Here is a 21,435-nt window from a genome sequence, read left to right as displayed (position 1 = left end):
TATTGTCAGTTTACATCTCACAATTCTGACTTTTTTCCCCTCAGAATTGTGAGGTGTCAACTAGGAATTGGGAGAAAAAAGTCAGAATTGTGAGATAAAATGTCACAATTACCTTTTTTTAAAATTTTCTATTCATGGTAGAAATAAGCTTTCAAATGTTCTACATGTGTAAGGGGGAAAACCATAGAGATGAACGATCAATTGTTTCAGTATTTGTTTTATATTTTTTTTCCAGTACTTTTCCAGTACTACTGTTGCTGCAAAAGTATAGGTTTTATCCTATATTTAAAGATTGAAACATTAGGTCTTCATTTCTGACTTGCTGTGTTTAAGCATTTGCAAATAAGACGTGAAAGATCCATGATTTTGGTATGGGGTAAGCTTATATGAAAAGAAAATGTAAGCATTTTAGAAACTTGTTAATTGACTGCATTTTGTGTGAAAACAACATGAATTGTGTTAATGGTGTGGCCACAACAGACGGATTTTCTGCTAAATGTGTTTAGAGTTTTGAAGATGACTACAGATTGGACAAAAGTATGCCAGCAATTGAAAAAAAAAAACTGTAAATGAGCATGTGTTGTTTCCATGGTTGTCTTTTTACTTTACCTGTAGTTTATTCCAGACTATATATGGAAGCTTGTTCGTGCCACAGAATAAAAACAAAAAAGTTTTTTTTTCTTTTCTCAGAACTGTGAGAACATCAGTAATCAGAATTCTGGTACAAGGAAACATGTGACATACTTGGAAAAATCTAATGCCCCATCATATGAATTCAGTACATTCAATGATATGACATAATTCCCCAGGCTATTTGTTGAAAAGAAACCGGTAAAACCAGATCACTGAGCAAGAAAACAGTCATCTTCAGTAACATTTTAATAAATTTAAATGCTGCTCAGAAACAGAAATAGTGATAAAAATGCTTTGTGCTATAAATGCTCTATATATATATATATATATATATATATATATATATATACACACACACACACACACGCACACACGCACACACACACACACACACGCACACACGCACACACACACACACACACACACACAGTGAAGCTCACATTTTTAGACAGGACATTTTTTAGTTTTTACATATCTAGTAGGCTACTGTTCATGACTCCGGTTCTTCTTTCATACATTCTCTTTGCCCTAATGAACTCACCAGCAAAACTTTTATCTTTGAAACACATAAGCTAAATATGTTCTTTATGCATGAATACAGGGCCTACTGTTTCTAAAGTCTGGGGTCAGTAAGATTGTTTGTTTTACTACTAAACACATCTCCCACAAAACTCGCTCCTCCACCGTGAATAAATCAAATTTATTTTTTACAGATGTCTATATTAGAAACAATTACCATCCGAATATGGCTTAGACTCACTGGATAACTTTATTGTTTATGTAGGCTAATGTTTTTATTAAGGGACAGGCAGACAGGGAGGTTTAAGAGACTTTTGTGTATTTTTAACATATTGTGGATATACAGTGTAGCATGCTCATTCAATATGCTTTTTTTTTTTTGGTCCTAAATTGCAAGCGTCAACATTGAGATCAACACATTACACCATTTCAGACACCTGAAATGGTGTCTGAAAATGTCGTTTAGTATAAAGTGACTGAACTGAAATCGATAAGTAATCCTTAAAAATCAATAAGTTATACTTAAAAATACCTAGGTGACCGGGGTGTGTACTGTATTGTCGTCAAAGGCTTCTGAAAAAAGTTGAGTCAGAGTCTCATGGTGGTGGGGGCTGAGAACTCTTGATGAACACGACAGTACCTGCTTTACATCTCATTAGAGAGCTGAGGGTAGAGGTAACAGCAGTCAGAACACAGACCAGAGCAAGTATGAAGTTTAACACAGCTTTGAGTGTTGTTGGAACCTTACTTCTCAACATAGCAGGTAAGATCTTACTAAAGTCTATAAAATTAAACAAATTTAATAATGTTTAAATGGTTTAATAATGACAAGTCAACTGAATTCCTGTTGCTAAGGACCTTTGTAACTCATACACACACACCGATACCTGAAATGGCTGTTATACTACCCACTTGACTGAATTTACGTTTGTCATAATTTTAAACAGCTTTTGATCTAAAGGCTTATGCTTAAATGTTTGAAATGGTTTGTGGAGATAAAATACATTGTGGTTTTCATATGAATTTACAAATCGTCACCTTGGAATTATATATATTATATTTATTTATTTTTTTAAGTTGTGTACATTTTTGGACTTTTATTTAGAAAACAAAAAGATTCTATCTACAAAGTGGAACTCTAACAAGGTTCTATAAGGTTCTATCTATGTGAGCCACTTCAAATGCAAGAGGACCAATGAGCCAAGACTGTTCAAACTCCAACTGTCAAAATTCAAAACTACTAAAAAGTACTAGAAAGCATTAAATTGAATTTTCTCAAACATGTCGACACATTGTTACAACACTAATTTTATGTTTTAAAACAAATTATAAGAAAACTCTTTTTGTGTTTCTTGAAAAATATTGCTTCAATTAATGTTTTGATTCTTTAGAATTTGAAGGTTCTATCTGCATTTGACCTGTTCCAAAAATCCCCATTTACAGATTGGAGAGTATTTTTATATTGTTCATTTAGAATATATTTAGGGTCATTTTCATGTTTGAAAGAAACTTGATCCCCATATAATTTTTGCTATATGGAATGCAAAAACTTTGAAGCTCAATATCTCAAAACTGCTCAGAATGCAGATAGAACCTTATAATTTCAAGGTGGCGAATTTCAATGTAAAATGTATTTATTATATAGGCTTACTGTATTAATGGATGAGCTAAATAAACTCATATTTTTTATTTAATTTTTTTATTTAAAAAAAAGCATCTCAGAATGCACCTCATGAAGTTGGTTGAGTAAATGTTCTGAGTGAGAACCAAGTGGTGGTCACTGCAGAGTCAAATGACACCTATCTGTACTTCTAATGGGTAGAAGGATAGAATTTTCCAAGTACAGGTCTCGACAGGACAGTAGGAGTTACCAGATCAGTGGGGGAGGCCATAAACAGAGGGCTGTTTTTGAGAGCGTTACTGATTTCCCCACGTCAGAGTGTGGGTAGGGTTTAGGGGTGGGGTCGGGTGAAGGGGACCATTTTCATTGCGTGATTTATAAACACCCACCAGTTTGAAAACACCCACAAATTCAGAAACAACCACTTTTGTTCCACAGAGACCTCATACTCCAATTTTGGGTAGGGTTATGGGTGTGGTTGGATATTCTAGCTCCACCCATTAGTACAACGGGCTGGAAGGTCCAAAAATAGGACTAATAACTTTTTGTGTGTCATTTGTTCTGAAGCAACATTCCGTCAGTGTTTTGTATTACTTAAATCGACATATTTGTATATGGCCCCTTACAAAAAATTGAAAATCCTTTGGCAGCAATGACTTCAAGTAAGTGCTTTTGGTAGCTCTAGATCAGACCTGCAAAATGTTCAAAAGGAATGTTTGACCATTAAGGGATACAAAGCAATATCAAAGTGTTTAGGCATTCTTGTGATGAGGATCAGATCACATTTTATGACAAATTACTGCAAAAAAAAAAAAAAAAATTACAAGGAGTTCACATACTTTTTCTTGCCACTGTATATAGTAGGTGGCGACAAGTGACTGTCTTCATGAGTCATTGAGTCATTCATTTAACTGAATCACTCAAATGGCTGATTCATTCAAGAATAAAATGTGAAATGAATGTCTTAAATGGGTAACTGAATCACTGAATCAGTCGAAACAAAGCTGCTGCTCAGAGATGCGCAACGTTTCTGGTATGATCTTTGTTTGGAACTTTTTTCATTGGCCAAAAACAAACAATATTGCATCAAACATGTAAGTCACTTATATTAAAGGGATAGTTTTCCAAAAATTAAAATTTGATGTTTTTCTGCTTACCCCCAGGCCATCCAAGATGTAGGTGACTGTTTCTTCAGTAGAAAACAAATGATGATTTTTAACTCCAACCGTTGCGGTCTGTCAGTCGTATAATGCATGTCAATGGGAATTCCATCTATGAGAGTCAAAAAAACATGCACAGACAAATCCAAATTAAACCCTGCGGCTCATGACGACACATTGATGTCCTAAGACACGAAACGATCGGTTTGAGCAAGAAACCGAACAGTATTTATATCATTTTTTACCTCTAATACACCACTATGTCCAAATGCCTTGAGCATCCGGTGTGTGAGGTCTGAATGCACTCTGACTCCAGAAGTGATCTCTCGCACTTTGTCACGAATCAATGTAGCTCCTCCGGTTCATCCTCCGGACCGCCGGAGGGAGCCATCACCGGAATATAGAGGGTATGCACGTGACGTCACCGTCGACCGTTACGACTGCGGTCACGCCTGCTGAGTGGCAAAAGACTGAGCTGCAGCATTGGTTTTCAGCGTGAATGCCGCGAAAAACACACAAAACACATCCAAAACGGAAAAGAGCTTTGTGATTGACTGTACAAATAGCTTTGACACAAACCCTTAGGTATATATTTAAAGACTGCCGAAAAAAGAAGCAAATGGATCACTGCAATTCACAGAAACAGCTGGACTCCAGCAGAGAAACATGGATTTGCAGTCATCATTTTGTGTCGAATTGTTGGGTTTTGAGGTAAAAATCATAACGTATATATTGTATTGTTATATATTATGTTGACAAATCATCAATTAAATATTTTCCATCTTATATTCTGCATAATTGGGTGTTTTTAAATAAACACTGACAAAAACTATACTATAAAACGATATATGTTTTAGGACTGGACAATATGACGATATAACATTGATATAAGTGATTACGTGGATTTAAACCTACCTATATTGTAGTTATATAAAATATTCACAGGCAGATTTGCTTTATGTATTTCCCCGGCGTCAAACCAGGCACATATAAATGTCAGGAAACACCTGGCTGCATGTCAATATCCATGGATTAGGTTTATTTGACAAGTTGTAAGGAACACGTTCAATTCCAACCTTTAGTGTAATTCGTTTGTTTTACTCGCGTTTTTGCAGTTTTCCCTATTAAATCCAGTCACGCAGCAGGTTCTTTTGCCACTCAGTCCAGCTGAGGGAGCGCATTCCGACGGGAAAGTGACGTCGATGCATACCCTCTATTGATTCATCACCATTCGGACTCCATTTCCCATTGGCCCTCATTCCTGGGACTGATTGCGCACACACCTGAACTGCATCACACACACACTATTTAACACACTCACACAAATTCACACATCGCGAAGTCTTGATTTGCTACGGTGGTCATTTATGAGCGTTAGTCTGTGGACTGATATCTCGTTGTTACCTGGACTGATTATCTCTTGTGAACCTCCGCCGCCCGCCCTGAACCTTGCCTGTACCTTGATCTGTGATTGTTTGCCGCCTGTCTTGATCCTTGTCTGTGACCCGACTCTGATTCTCTGCTGCCCGCCACGACCCTTGCCTGTCCTAGTTTACGGTACTGCTCTGGGGTGCGTTTCCCAAAGCGAACTATGGTCGCAAGTTCCGTCGTTACCAATAGAGTTCAATGGGACTTACGACCATAGTTGGCTAACGATGCTTTCGGGAAACGCACCCCTGGGCAGCGTTTCCCAAAAGCATCGTAAGCCTAAGTTGATCGTAGCTCCATTGGTTTCAATGGAGCTACGATCAACTTAAGCTTACGATGCTTTTGGGAAACGCTGCCCTGCCCTTTGTCTGTATTGTTGCTGTGTTTAATAAAAGCTGCAAATGGATCCACACGCTGTTGACACTTCATTACACACTTATTGACGTATACGCTCGAGAGATCACTTCTGGAGCGCGTTTTCAGACCTCACACACTGGATTTTGGTGTTTTCAAACACGCACTGTGTAGATTAATTGTCCTTTGGTACATTACACTTAGAGAAACTTGATAAATACCGGCCCAGGGGTGCGTTTCCCGAAAGCATCGTTGGTGAACCATGGTCGTAAGTCCCATTGAACTCTATTGGTAACGACGGAACTTGCGACCATAGTTCGCTTTGGGAAACGCACCCCAGATTTGTAGTAGTTCTCAGTCGCCAGCTTCCGATAACCATTTTATATCTTATGGCCATTTTTAAAAACACATACTTGATCCAGTAAGCCAGAGATTGACTGTATTTTCTGTATAGAGATGCTGTCAGTGTAAAAGCACATGAGCCCATAGTCAAGTCAAGTCACCCTTATTTATATAGCGCTTTTTACAATGCAGATTGTGTCAAAGCAGCTTTACATTGATAATTGGTATATAATTTTCCTTTTAAAGAATAGTGTCAATGCAGGCAGATCAAAAGCACTGTTGAATAAATGTCAAGAATACTGTTGAATATCAAATGTCAAGTCAAATTATATTAAATTAGGGCTGCGTATTTTAATCACGATAACGATATCTGCTTCTCCCGATTGATTTTAAATAATCGTCACGATATTGGCCCACTCTATGAAAATGAACATAATTCGGAAATATTGGAAGTAATATTAGGAGTTTCGCTGTTTTATCTTTTGAAGTTCCTAAAGGTTTCACCAGTTTTCATAATGTTGATCAGCTAGAAATGATTGTTCTTTGCTTTACAAATTTGCCGGGCAATTTGAATCTGGTTTGTCTTATTGCAAACGAATTTTGTTGCTTTAAAATCTAATGTGAATACATATTACAAAGCTACGGTGGCGCATTGCTGCCACATACATATTATTTTTTCCACTCAATTATGTCGTTCAAACGACATCTTTTCTCGTTCAAACGACATATTATGTCGTTCAAACGACATCTTTTCTCGTTCAAACGACATATTATTTCGTTCAAACGACATCTTTTCTCGTTCAAACGACATATTATTTCTTTCAAACGACATATTTTCTCGTTCAAACGACATCTTTTCTCGTTCAAACGACATATTATTTCGTTCAAATGACATCTTTTCTCGTTCAAACGACATATTATTTCTTTCAAACGACATATTTTCTTGTTCAAACGACATATTATGTCGTTCAAACGACATCTTTTCTCGTTCAATCAGCAGATTTATGTCGTTCAAACGACATCTTTTGTCGTTAAAACCACATATTTTGTACGTGACGTGTACGAGAAATACCTTTATCTGATCTATAATAGAGAATTTATATAGCCTAGATCAGTGCCTTTAGCACACTTCCGCACTCGAAAAGCAGAAGCAAATATAGTGTAAAATACCTTTCGATGCCTGGATCGATGGCAGAGCAAAGTAATGAACACAATATTATTGTTTTAATTGGCCTATATGCAGTTTCTAATAGCCTAATAAAGCACAATTTTATCATTTAGCATTCCTTATTTTCTGGAAAATATAGGTTTATTGGCCTCAGTGAGTCTGAGACTCCCGGTCAGAGATTGTGTCTCAGACGACATTAAATATTTTGTGAATATTTGTAAATATTCGTGGCATAACAGGTGGAAAAATGACTGTACTGCAGTTCTGTGGATGTTTTGCCTAGGCAAGGTTATTAGCCTTTAGTTAACTAAAATAAATAAATAAACTGTTAAAAATATTTATGCTGCAATATGAGAAAATATAAATATTAGTTGAAAATGCTATTTTTAATATAATTTAGTTTTTTTCCCCTGACCTTCAACCGATGCGATCCTTTCATTACCCAACAAGATTGTTAAATTAGAATTAAATGAAATTAGAATGAAGAAAAAAAATCCCATGGGTTTAGTTTTAGGCTATACATATAGGCCTAGATGAAACAACAAATCATGAGGATTCTTTGCATCACATGCAGCGCTTCTGTGAACGGAGAAAAAAAACAAGATGAAATCTTATAAAAGGAATAAATAGCCTATTCCTATATAGCTAGGCATACACGAAATATATTAAACCTAAAAAATTAACATATTAAGAAAATGAAAGAAAAAAACTGCGACAAGTAGACCATTTCGATTCATTTTTGAGAAGCAAGTTCACGGAAAGGAATTGCTTGTCTTTATTTTTCAAGCAATGGTATGGTGAGTGTACAAAAATAATAGTTATACCTGCAGATTCGAATGGTGTTACTCTTATGACCATAAATGTCTGAGTATTTTAATTGTTTACGCTTTTATAAGAAAATTCAAATGAACGCGCCGGCGCCTCACGTGCACACCATCAGTTAGTAGCACTTGGCATCGCAGCCTATTGTCAAAATAAACAAATTATATTTGCATTCATTAGCTAACCTATATTTTATGTGGCTAACATTTACTTACCATTTTTTCCAATATATGTAATCTTTTAAACACTATTTTTTTTTAACTCTGCATTTGTACAGTAAAATTAATTTGAATGAATATTATAACAAAATTTAGCAATTTTAGGCTGTTGTTGTTTCGCTTAAAATATAGGTTAATGAATGCCAATATAATTAGTTTTATTTGCATAGAACAATTTAAAGGATTTGTTGTGGAAATAGCCTAAATTGCATGTTTTGCATATTTTTTGTAAAAAATTCGTTTTTACCGGCAGGCCCGGTTCCAGGTTGGCATTTTAATCCCATAGGGGGCATCACTACATAGGCTATTTTAGTTCCCCTTGCGCTACAAATCTTTTCAATTTAATGGTATTCAGAAAAACAGAACAAGAATGAAAAATATAATATATAAACGTCAAGCCAAAACGAATTAATTTAAAGCTAAACTGAAATAGAAACCCATTTGGCATAAATCCAAATGTGCACTTTTTGGATGTTAAATAGCCTATAGCCTATTTATTATTTAGCTAAACGTTCTGATTATACACAGACTATAAACTAACAGAGTAACATTTTCTATATTTGGCTGACTGTATTTTATTTTGACAATAAACAGGCTGCGATGTCAAGTAGCTACTAAAACTGAGCCTTGTGTGTGCGCGTGAGGCGCTGGTGTGTTCATTTGAATTTTCTTATAACAGCGGAAACAATTAAAATACTCAGACATTTATGGTCATAAGAGTAACACCATTCGAATCTGCAGGTATAACTATTATTTTTGTACACTCACAATAACATTGCTTGAAAAATAAAGACAAGCAATTCATTTCCGTGGACTTGCTTCTCAAAAATGAATCGATGGTCTAGCCTACTTGTCGCAGTTTTTTTTCTTTCATTTTCTTAATATGTTCATTATTTAGGTTTAATATATTTTGTGTATGCCTAGCTATAGGAATAGGCTATTTATTCCTTTCACAGAAGCGCTGCATGTGATGCAAAGAATCCTCATGATTTGTTGTTTCATCTAGGCCTATATGTATAGCCTAAAACTAAACCCATGGGATTTTTTTTCTTCATTCTAATTTCATTTAATTCTAATTTAACAATCTTGTTGGGTAATGAAAGGATCGCATCGGTTGAAGGTCAGGGGGAAAAAACGAAATTATATTAAAAATAGCATTTTCAACTAATATTTATATTTTCTCATATTGCAGCATAAATATTTTAATAGTTTATTTATTTATTTTAGTTAACTAAAGGCTAATAACCTTGCCTAGGCAAAACATCCACAGAACTGCAGTACAGTCATTTTTCCACCTGTTATGCCACGAATGTTTACAAATATTCACAAAATATTTAATGTCGTCTGAGACACAATCTCTGACCGGGAGTCTCAGACTCATTGAGGCCAATAAACCTATATTTTCCAGAAAATAAGGAATGCTAAATGATAAAAATGTGCTTTATTAGGCTATTAGAAACGGCATATAGGCCAATAAAACAATAATATTGTGTTCATTACTTTGCACTGCCATCGATCCAGGCATCGAAAGGTAGGCCTATTTTACACTATATTTGCTTCTGCTTTTCGAGTGCGGAAGTGTGATAAAGGCACTGATCTAGGCTATATAAATTCTCTAGATCAGATAAAGGTATTTCTCGTACACGTCACGTACAAAATATGTGGTTTTAACGGCAAAAGATGTCGTTTGAACGACATAAATCTGTTGTTTGAACGAGAAAAGATGTCGTTTGAACGACATAATATGTCGTTTGAACAAGAAAAGATGTCGTTTGAACGACATAATGTCGTTTGAACGAGAAAAGATGTCGTTTGAACGAGAAAAGATGTTGTTTGAACGACATAATATGTCGTTTGAACGAGAAAAGATGTCGTTTGAACGACATAAAATGTCGTTTGAACGAGAAAAGATGTCGTTTGAACGACATAATTGAGTGGAAAAAATAATATGTATGTGGCAGCAATGCGCCACCGTACAAAGCGCTCACCAAAACCATGTTTTGTATTGATTTACCATCTAACCAAGTTATCATAGTTGGTTAAATTAAGTCGTTGTGCCACCTACAGGCCTTTTGGGTGAATTGTAGGTTGGTAAAGAACTTGCAAAATAGCCATAATTACATTACTCTTTTTGATAGAATAAACGTAATTAATAATCGTGATTATAATTTTGAGGAAACTGTGGCACTGGCTGTCGTGTCGATGAGGCCTTCACAATGGATGATCTAGTCGACTCGATCTCTGCTGATACTTCAGGGCTGCGTTGTGGTCGTATCAAGGCGCCGGTCCTCGGTCTCATTTGGATACGGCCCGAATCCGGTTGACTACGGTAAACCTCGGGATAAACAGAAAGACTAATATTAGCGTAGATGCCATTCTTTTTCTGATGTAACGAGTACATCTGGTGTTATAGGAAGTGTTCCCGGTTCCGGCTGAACTAATTTATGCAGCCTAATAATCCTTTAACGGATTTGAAAATATAAATTTATAATGTGTTATGTGTATGCCAGGTTAAAGAGATGCATTTTTAGTCTAGATTTAAACTGACAGAGTGTGTCTGCATCCCGAACAATGCTAGGAAGATTGTTCCACAGTTTAGGTGCCAAACAGGAGAAGGATCTACCACCTGCGGTTGATTTTGATATTCTAGGTATTATCAGCTGGTCTGAATTCTGAGATCGCAATAAACGTGAAGGACTATAATGCATTAAGAGCTCGCTTAGGTACTGGGGGACTAAACCATTTAGTGCTTTGTAAGTAATTAACAAGATTTTAAAATCTATACGATGTTTAACAGGAAGCCAATGCAGTGATGACAGAACTGGGCTAATATGGTCATACTTCCTAATTCTAGTAAGAACTCTAGCTGCTGCATTTTGTACGAGCTGTAGTTTATTTATCAAGCGAGCGGAACAACCACCCAGTAGAGCGTTACAGTAATCTAACCTCGAGGTCATGAATGCATGAACTAACTGTTCTGCATTCTTCATTGAGAGCATATGCCGTAGTTTAGATATATTTTTAAGATGGAAGAATGCGTTTTTTCAGATGCTAGTAACATGGCCTTCAAATGAAAGATTGGTATCAAAGAGCACACCCAGGTTCCTAGCTGACGACGAAGACTTAACAGAGCAGCCATCAAGTGTTAGACAATATTCTAGGTTATTACGTGAAGAAGTTTTCGGTCCAAAAATTAGAATCTCTGTTTTTTCTGAGTTTAGTAGTAGGAAATTACTGGTCATCCAGTTTTTTATATCAGCTATACATTCTGTTAATTTTGTGAATTGGTAAGTTTCGTCAGGGCGCGAAGAAATATAGAGCTGAGTATCATCAGCGTAACAGTGAAAACTAACGCCATGCTTCCTAATGATATCTCCCAAGGGTAGCATGTACAGAGTGAAAAGCAACGGTCCTAGTACTGAGCCTTGCGGTACTCCATATTTAACTTGTGATCGATATGACATCTCATCATTTACTACTACAGACTGATAACGGTCAGATAAGTATGATTTGAACCATGCCAATGCAATTCCACTAATGCCAACATAGTTTTCAAGTCTATTTAAGAGAATATTGTGATCAATAGTGTCAAATGCAGCACTAAGATCCAGTAACACTAATAGAGAGATACAACCACGATCTGATGATAAGAGCAAATCATTAGTAACTCTGACGAGAGCAGTCTCAGTACTATGGTATGGTCTAAATCCTGACTGGAAATCCTCACAGATATTATTTCTTTCTAAAAAGGAACATAGTTGCGATGAAACTGCCTTTTCTAGTATTTTTGACAGAAAAGTAAGATTTGAGATTGGCCTATAATTGACTAATTCTTTAGGATCTAGTTGTGGTTTTTTAATAATAGGTTTAATAATAGCCAGCTTAAAAGTTTTTGGTATGTATCCTAATGACAAAGATGAATTAACAATATTAAGAAGGGGATCTATGACTTCTGGAAGCATCTCTTTCAATAGCTTAGTTGGTATAGGGTCTAACATACATGTTGTTGATTTTGATGATTTAACAAGTTTAGACAATTCTTCCTCTCCTAAAGCAGTAAATGAAATGAATTTTTCCTCAGGGACACTACAATGCAATGTCTGACACGATACTGTAGTAGACGGTTGCATGGTTATAATTTTCTCTCTAATATTATCAATCTTGCAAGTAAAGAAGTTCATAAAGTCATTACTGCTGTGCTCTTTGGAAACATCAGAAGTTGAAGCTTTATTTCTTGTTATTTTAGCCACTGTATCAAATAAATACCTAGGGTTGTGTTTATTTTCTTCTAAGAGTTTTGAAAAATAGGCAGATCTAGCAGTTTTTAAGGCCTTTCTGTACTCAATCATTTTCTCTCTCCACGAAATGCGAAATACTTCTAGTTTTGTTTTCTTCCAGCTACACTCCATTTTTCTGGCTGCAGTTTTTAGGGCCCGAGTGTGCTCACTGTACCATGGCATTGGATTAAATTCCTTAATCTTTTTTAAACGCAAAGGAGCAACTGAATCTAATGTGCTGGAAAAGACAGAGGCAATAGTTTCTGTTGCAACATCGAGGTCTTCTAAGCTGTCTGGTATGCTAAGGCGATGAAACTGATCAGGAAGATTATTTATAAAGCGATCTTTAGTGGTAGAAGTGATGGTTCTACCATATTTATGGCGGGGAGGCAGTTTAGCCGCTTTCACCAAATGTAATATACACGAGACTAGATAATGATCTGAGATGTCGTCACTCTGCTGCAGAATTTCAACGGCATCAATATCGATTCCATGTGACAATATTAGATCTAAAGTATGATTACGACAATGAGTGGGTCCCGACACGTGTTGTCTAACACCAATAGAGTTTAGAATGTCTGTAAATGCCAATCCCAATGAGTCTTTTTTATTATCTACATGGATATTAAAATCACCAACAACAAGGACTTTATCTGCAGCTAGTACTAACTCTGATAGAAAATCAGCAAATTCTTTAATAAAGTCTGTATGGTGTCCTGGTGGCCTGTATACAGTAGCCAGCACAAATGTCAACTTACATAATTTTACGTAAAGCACCATCACTTCGAAGGAATTATATTTGAAAGACTTTTGACTGATACTGTAAATATTACTATAAATTACAGCAACACCTCCCACTTTTCCTTTCTGTCGAGGATTGTGTCGATAATCATAACCTTGAGGGCTGGACTCATTTAAAGTAGTGTAATCGTCCGGTTTTAGCCAGGTTTCTGTCAAACACAGCACATCTAGATTATTGTCTGTGATAATATCATTTACAATAAGTGCTTTTATCATTTTACAATAAGTGCTCATTTACACCATACTGCTGTAGTTACACTGCTAGCATGGTGTGAAACAGGCTTATCTCACAGGACTAACATGTTCAGTTACTACTGTCCTGACAATTAAATCTTTTTGACAACATGGCTATAATTCATGTGGAAGTATCATCTTCATTTGTTCCAATATGTGTCAACAATTAAAACGTGAAACCAGTTTGTGACCAAATATTTGGTCTCTGTCTCCCTGACAGGTTCTCTCTGCCAGTTAGATGGTAAGTTGTCATAGTCTTAATGATCATAAAACTCTTTTTCTACATTTATTTATTTATAGGGGATTTTAATTTAGAATTCAAACATTTTCTTTCCTATAATCAGTGTGTGGTCAAGCTCCCCTCAACAACAAGATTGTTGGAGGACAAAATGCAGCGGCAGGGTCGTGGCCATGGCAAGTCAGCATTCAAAGTGCCAGCTTTGGAGGCCATTTTTGTGGCGGGAGTCTGATTAATAAAGACTGGGTTTTGTCTGCTGCTCACTGCTTCCAGAGGTATTCAAGTTTGAAGGGTTAGTTCACCCAAAAATGAAAATTCTGTCATCAGTTACTCACTCTTTTGTTGTTCCAAACCCATAATACTTTCATTCATCTTTGAAACACAAATGAAGATTTGTGTTTCAAAGATGAATGAAAGAATTTTCATTCTCAGACCTCATACTCCAATTTTGGGTAGGGTTATGGTGTGGCTGGATATTCTAGCTCCACCCATTAGTATGACAGGCTGGAAGGTCCAAAAATAGGACTAATAACTTGTTTTTAATTTTCAAGAACAGAATTTTCATTTTTGGTGGTTCTAATCCTTTTAAACCAAACTCAAGACACAATTACAAATGGATCGCAGTGGAATTAAAACTGACTTTACCTCTTTACAGCTCCTCCCTGGTTACCATTGTGGTCTACCTAGGACTTCAGAGCCAATCAGGCTCAAACCCTAATCAGGTATACAGGACAGCGAGTCAAGTCATTACCCATCCTAGCTATAACAATCCTAGCGATGACAATGACATAGCCCTGCTCCAGCTCTCTTCCTCCGTGACTTTCTCTGATTATATTAAGCCAGTCTGTTTGGCTGCTGCTGGTAGTACATTTGCTGCAGGTTCAGAGAGCTGGGTCACTGGATGGGGAGTGCTACAGTCTGGAGGTGAGTGAATACTTACTTGCAAATTCTGTAAAGCTCAACAATTTACTGTAAATGGCTGTCTCATCCATGTCACAGGCAACCAGATTTCTGACATTCTGCAGGAGGTGATGATACCAATTGTGAGCAACAGCGACTGTAATAATGCTTATGGAGGTGGCATCACAAGCAATATGATTTGTGCTGGATTGTTGAATCAGGGAGGGAAAGATTCATGTCAGGTATGACATCAACCATTCATTTGAACCTTTTTAAATTTATATATTACAAAAAAATGACCCAATGACCCTAACCCAAACATTAAAACTCAAAATATGCCACTCCCACATGTAAAATAGATTTACTGTCACTTATATGGATGCAATTCAGACATACTGCAGTGTCCTAGTGTCAGTTGCACCGCTTCACTGCTATTCAAAACACCTGTCACATGGCTTTATGTGACAGTAAACAGTCTGTCGAATGTGCACTCCAGAATCTTGACGGAAGTAGCAGGTCATCTGATACATTTCACCTACTGTTTGTCGAATATATAAATTCAGACATACTCCTCTTTTGCCGTAGCATTTTTCACATTCTATTCGGACGCAGTCTCTGTCTCATCATCTAGCACAGTTTTATCATTGTTAGAATATGAAATGTGTAAAATAGTTCAATACAAGCATTTCAGTTGGATATAATGTATGCAATATGTCTAACCTTTAACCCCACGGGGGAAAGAAACCCCTGCAGCAACATTTTAAAGTAGACCAATTCAGCGGGAATACCACTGATTTAGCAACGCTGCAACCTATAGATTCAAAGGGTTAAACTCATTTAATGCTCCACTGCACTGGCAGGTTTGATGCATGTGCACTACAACTGTTTGTGATTCTTCACTACGCGATTTTTTTTCCACAAACCAATTAAACTTGGCATGAAACAGAAGTTGCGATAATCTTTTCTTGAAGCAGCTTTTCAAACAAGAAGAAATGTTGGGTGGGACTTGATTTTGTCCATGGGGAATTGATTGGATGGCTGTGGTTTGTCATGTGATGTGATGTCATGTGAGTGACAGGTTGTCCCTAAACACATCATCAGAGAAGAGAAGAGATGTCGCTGCAAGTGGGAGGGGAAGTTATTTTGATTAAAGATTACAAGGGCACATAAATTAAAAAAAAAATGCACAGATAAATCATATATAATAAACACTGCAATTTTCTGCAAAAATAAGAATTGTTTATTTTGATTTCAAGGTGAATTTAACAGTTAACTGTATATTTTCAGATATATAAATGTTAAGTGTTTATCTGTGTAGGGAGACTCTGGAGGTCCAATAGTCTTTAAGAATGGCTCCCTGTGGATTCAGTCTGGCATTGTGAGTTTTGGTGAAGGATGTGCTGAACCCAACTTTCCTGGTGTGTACACCCGAGTGTCTCAGTACCAGGACTGGATCAACTCTTACATGAGCAGCAACCTGCCTGGATATGTCTCCTCCACTAACCAGCCTGGATATGTCTCCTTCACTTCCGATGGATTCAGAAGCTCACCTAACCTGCTTTTATTTTCCATTTCTCTCACATTCTCCATTATTCCTTTCATATGCTCCGTATTTCTCTCTTCATAGAGATCATTTGAATGACAACACTCAGGGTTCTTTGAGCAATTGTACTGTACAAGTTCTCATATGTGAAGAGAGCAGGTATTTTGTTATATTGTCATTTATTCTTTATCATTTAAAAATATACTAATCTGGGAAAGCTACTTTTATGACTGAATACATTGTTTACATTTAAAGTTTGTGCACTAATGAAGTTCAGCAAGCATGTGAACTGATATTTAGAGACTACTGAATTTATTTTGACTAGTTGTATTTCACTGCAAATGCACTGGAGCCACTTTTGTATTGATATATTATTTGCAATAACACTCAATCTGTCTGAATATCTGTAATTAAAGCATGTGTGCCTTGGAATGTGATCAGAGATATTGGTTATTGAAAATTAAATGATCTTTAAACAGTTACCATGTTGTAGTCACACAGTTTAACAAAACTATACATGTCCATTTCCGCCACATGATTTCTTGTAATTGTGATTTTATATCTCACAGTGTGACTTCAAAGTTCAGTCGAGTCATTTGTCTCATTCTTTCCCAGTAGCAGAAGAGGCTGAAGCATGAATTACATAACCTTTTTGCTATAGGAGATTGTTAATGCACATGCAAGTCCATATATTGTTTACCTTCCATTTCTTTTATGATTTGTAAACATTCTCTCTCCATTAGGGGGTCCATCTCTCTACCCATTGAGGGGTAAACATTAGGGGGAAGTTGTGAGAGTTGGACGTGGGTTGATCCACGGGTTGCAGTGTGTGTGTTCACTACACACTGCTCCTAATGTGTGTGCATTAACTTGGATGAGTTAAATGCATACTTTGCCTTCACATCACTTTCCTTTTCCTCAAAAAAAAAAAAAGAATGCCGCTTCGATGTAAGTGCGCATCGAGAGCGCATATCGGCCGCGAAAGGGGTGTTCTTGAACACCCTTCTGAAACCTAAAATGACAAACGGGACACCCTTCTGTCTTTTGGACTTAACACACACGTGCCATTTGGGGCAGGGAAAATGATTTCCTGCAAGAGACTGATGCCATCTAGTGGCAACATGATATCCACACTATACACTCAACCACTCACATAGTAGTCTAGTTATGGAAGCTTGTTTCCGCCACGGAATAAAAAAAATAAGAGTTTATATCTCACAATTCTAAGAATAAAGTTAAAATTGTGAGTTATAAACTCCCAGGATACGAGAAAAAAGTCAGAAGTGTAAGAGAAAATTATCTTTTTATTTTTTATTTTGTGGTGAAAACAAGCTGCTTTATAGACCTACTTCCATTATACCTTGCCACCAATAGCTGGAGTAAAAAGTGTGACAACTAGCCCCAATTTCACATGTGTTAAGTAGGCCTAATAATAGCCTATGTGATTGACATAGGAGTGTATAAAATTAGTAACTTGCCATACGAGTGTACAAAAATAGTAAATATTGCCATAGGAGTGTTTTAATTAATAATGGAAGTATGTGGGAAAGTGACATTCTACTCAAATGAAAACCATTAGCCTATAGAAGTATGCAGGTGAGCGGGGTGTGTACTAAAAAACACTGGCAGCAGACTACAGAAAACAAGGTGTGTCAGAGGTTAAATAAACGTTCAGTCCCTTTGAATGTGGCTACACTTGCTTTACGTGTCTTTAGACAGACAAGAACCTGAGGATGATGCGTCAAGCTGTCTGTGTTGCAGGAGTCATACTTTTCAACATAATAGGTAAGATAAATAACAGGCCAGATCTTAAAATAATGTTGTTTAATTGTGATTTTGTTTAAATTATGTTGGTCTATAATATATCACAGCTAGAACACTTTTATTATTTTCTTTGTAACACCTAAAATTAATACCTTAAACGAATGGTACATCTTTGTTAAAACTAATCGTCTAGACCAATAAATAATATGACAATATTTAAAATAAATGGAATCATTTATGAACACCATAGTTTGAATTATTTTTCTTAGCATGACCGATTTGTTTTTAATGTCTAAATCTATTTAATATCCCAGCTAACAGAATCTTGTTATAAGAACGTTCTCCAAATATTCAGTGTTGGTTCTGAGAATGTAAAAACTGTCCAGTTTTCATAAAGTTAGAGGAACACATTTTAAAAGGTATGACGTTCCTCAAACGTTCTTTCAACTTTTAAAATTCAACATTCTAGGAACATTGATTTGTAACATTCCAAGAACCTATATATATATATATATATATATATATATATATATATATATATATATATTTATATATATGTTCCTATATAAGTGTGAGTGTATTGAACACACGTACATATCATATTACAATCAGTGGTTACCACAGACTTTTTCTTCCCAGCATGCTTTGCTTCTGACAGTTAAAGTAGAGTAAATGTTAAAATCAAGTGTTATTTCATGTGTTTTGCTCAATATTAATATAGGGGAAATCTGTTAGTGTTTAATTTATTTAATTTATTTAAACAGAATTAAAATTTAATTCTATTATTTTGATAAAGTTTTCTGGTATGTGTGAGTTTTTGGGGTTGCGATCTCTCCAATTTAAGAACAAATCATTCTTTTGAGTCAGATCTTTTTAATAAATTGTTTGATTCAGTTCACAAAACTCATCTTGGATGTAACCAGTAAATGATTCCAAATATGTGTTCCACAGACAGAAGTCAGTCAGATAGTTCTGAATGATAATTAAAGTGAAAGATTTTTAGTTTTGCGTCATCTAACCCTTTGACAATGTTGACTGAAAAGGAAACAACAGGCTCAAACAACCAGTTTATCAGCTCTGTCAGCACGTACAGCATCTGCATCTGCATATCTGTGCCAACCAGTTCTGGTGTCAAGAAAACTAACACACAGAATAGTAAAATTCAAGTCTCAAATCTGTTTAGCAACTCTAAATATTCATTATTTCTTTGTTTTTCTTGTTATAGGCTCACTCTGTCAGTTAGACGGTAAGATTCTACACTCTTAATACAAACCAAACGCATGTTCAATTAATTGGATATATATATAGGCCTATATATATATATATATATATATATATATATATATATATATATATATATATATATATATATATTTTATGTTGATTTCAGGTCATTTAACTCCAGCAATCTTCTTTTCTTTCTTCAGTGTGTGGTCAAGCTCCCCTCAACACTAAGATTGTTGGAGGACAAAATGCAAATAAGGGGTCTTGGCCCTGGCAAGCAAGCCTTCATCGAATTTCATCTGGAAGTCATTTCTGTGGCGGTAGTCTAATCACCGAAGACTGGGTTTTGTCTGCAGCTCACTGCTTCCAGAGGTATGAAGTGATATAATATACACTGAATATGGAGATAGATAGAGGAATTAAAACTGATATATGTTTTTCTATTTACAGCATCACCGCGTCTAATATAAAAATCTACCTGGGACGCCAGCAACAATCGGGCTCAAACCCTAATGAGATCTCCAGGACAGTGACTCAGGTCATCAACCATCCCAGCTATAGCACATCTACCCAAAACAATGACATAGCCCTGCTCCAGCTCTCCTCTCCTGTGACGTTCACTGATTATATTAGGCCTGTTTGTCTGGCGGCTGCTGGTAGTGTATTGGGTGGAGGCACTAAGAGTTGGATCACTGGATGGGGCAAACTCAATTCTGGAGGTGAGTTCAATCAAACACGTCAACGATTCAAAAATTTGGATAACGTGTCACAAGAAAATGATTAAATTATGACAGTTTCCACTGATTTATGTTACAGACACATCTCTTCCAAACACACTGCAAGAGGTGCAGATACCAATTGTGAACAACAGTGTTTGTAAAACAGCCTATGGAAGCATCATTACAAGCAACATGCTGTGCGCTGGAGTGAATGAGGGTGGGAAAGACTCGTGTCAGGTATATCAGTTTCATGCAGATATCACTCAATGTCTGCTTACAGTTCCTTACTGTATATAAACTGTCAAGACATAATAACATTAAGTTTTATCTATGCAGGGAGACTCTGGAGGTCCAATGGTCAATAAGAATGACTCCCTGTGGATTCAGTCTGGTATTGTGAGTTTCGGTCGAGACTGTGGACTACCCAAGTTTCCTGGCGTGTACACCAGAGTGTCTGAATACCAGTCTTGGATCAACTCTAAAATAAGCAGCAGCCAGCCTGGATATGTCTCATTCACTTCCCTTGAATCCAGCTCAGGCTCACCCAGTCTCCTCTTATTTTCCCTTTCTCTCACATCATCCATCATTCCTCTGATTTTCTCCTTGTATCTGTTTTCTTAAAGACAGAGTCATAATTCTCTGATTTTTGCTGATTAAAAGATTTTGGTTATGCTTAAAAGTATAAACTTGTACAGTGCAATAGTTTGGGGTTAGTAAAATATATTCTAATTTTAGATTCATTTAAATTAATCTATTCATCATTGAATCCTGAAAAAAAGTATCTTGTTTTCTACAAAAAATGTTTTCAGTATTGATAGTAATAAGAAATGTTTCTAGAGCACTAAATCAGTATATTAGAATGATTTCTGAAGGATTGTGTGACACTGAAGACTGGAGTAATGATGCTGAGAATTCAGCTTTGACATCACAGGAATAAATTACATTTTAAATTATTAAATAGAAAACAATTATTTTAAATTGTAATGATATTTCACAATTTTACTGGTTTACTGTGTTTTTGATCAAATAAATGTAGCCTTGATGAGACTTCTTAATCATTTTAAAACAATCTCACTGATACCAAACTTTTGAACAGCAGTGTATAAGCTACACTTTACTGTGAACGACTAGATAACCTCAATTAACATGAAGCAATTCAAATGCACTAAAGCCATTTCTGTATCTAAATAAAGTTTTGAAGAACTGTGTGCAATAACCTAATAGCCTATTTTGTCTCTGTCCTTAATTTTGAAAACTCAAAACAGCCAAATTGTGTTCTGAAACAAACAGGGAAGCGTTGTAACTTACACACACACACACTGGTCCCAGATGTAGGCTATAATTTTTCTGAAAACTTGCACTTGATTTGATCCAGTTCCATGTTAAATCAACAGAATACATGAGGGAAAATGTTTGAATTATGAGTTAAGAAGCAAATTGCATGCAGGGTTTTCGTTTGGACTGGTACAA

General features: G+C 36.1%; 1 protein-coding gene across 1 annotated transcript; it reads left to right on the top strand.

The window, feature by feature from the left end:
• Window positions 1-1,804: 1,804 nt before the first annotated feature.
• On the top strand, window positions 1,805-20,786 carry LOC125272822 (transmembrane protease serine 9-like). The gene is made up of 12 exons (XM_048198005.1): window positions 1,805-1,915; window positions 13,798-13,818; window positions 13,922-14,090; window positions 14,471-14,739; window positions 14,815-14,957; window positions 16,034-16,339; window positions 17,974-18,043; window positions 19,248-19,268; window positions 19,450-19,618; window positions 19,697-19,965; window positions 20,063-20,202; window positions 20,302-20,786. The coding sequence occupies exons 1-12, from the start codon at window positions 1,861-1,863 to the stop codon at window positions 20,584-20,586; spliced, it is 1,917 nt and encodes a 638-aa protein (XP_048053962.1). The 5' UTR covers window positions 1,805-1,860; the 3' UTR covers window positions 20,587-20,786.
• Window positions 20,787-21,435: the final 649 nt, after the last annotated feature.

This window comes from Megalobrama amblycephala, linkage group LG1 (genome assembly GCF_018812025.1).
Source record: "Megalobrama amblycephala isolate DHTTF-2021 linkage group LG1, ASM1881202v1, whole genome shotgun sequence".
Lineage (NCBI taxonomy): Eukaryota > Metazoa > Chordata > Actinopteri > Cypriniformes > Xenocyprididae > Megalobrama > Megalobrama amblycephala.
This window is presented reverse-complemented; position numbering and strand designations above follow the sequence as displayed.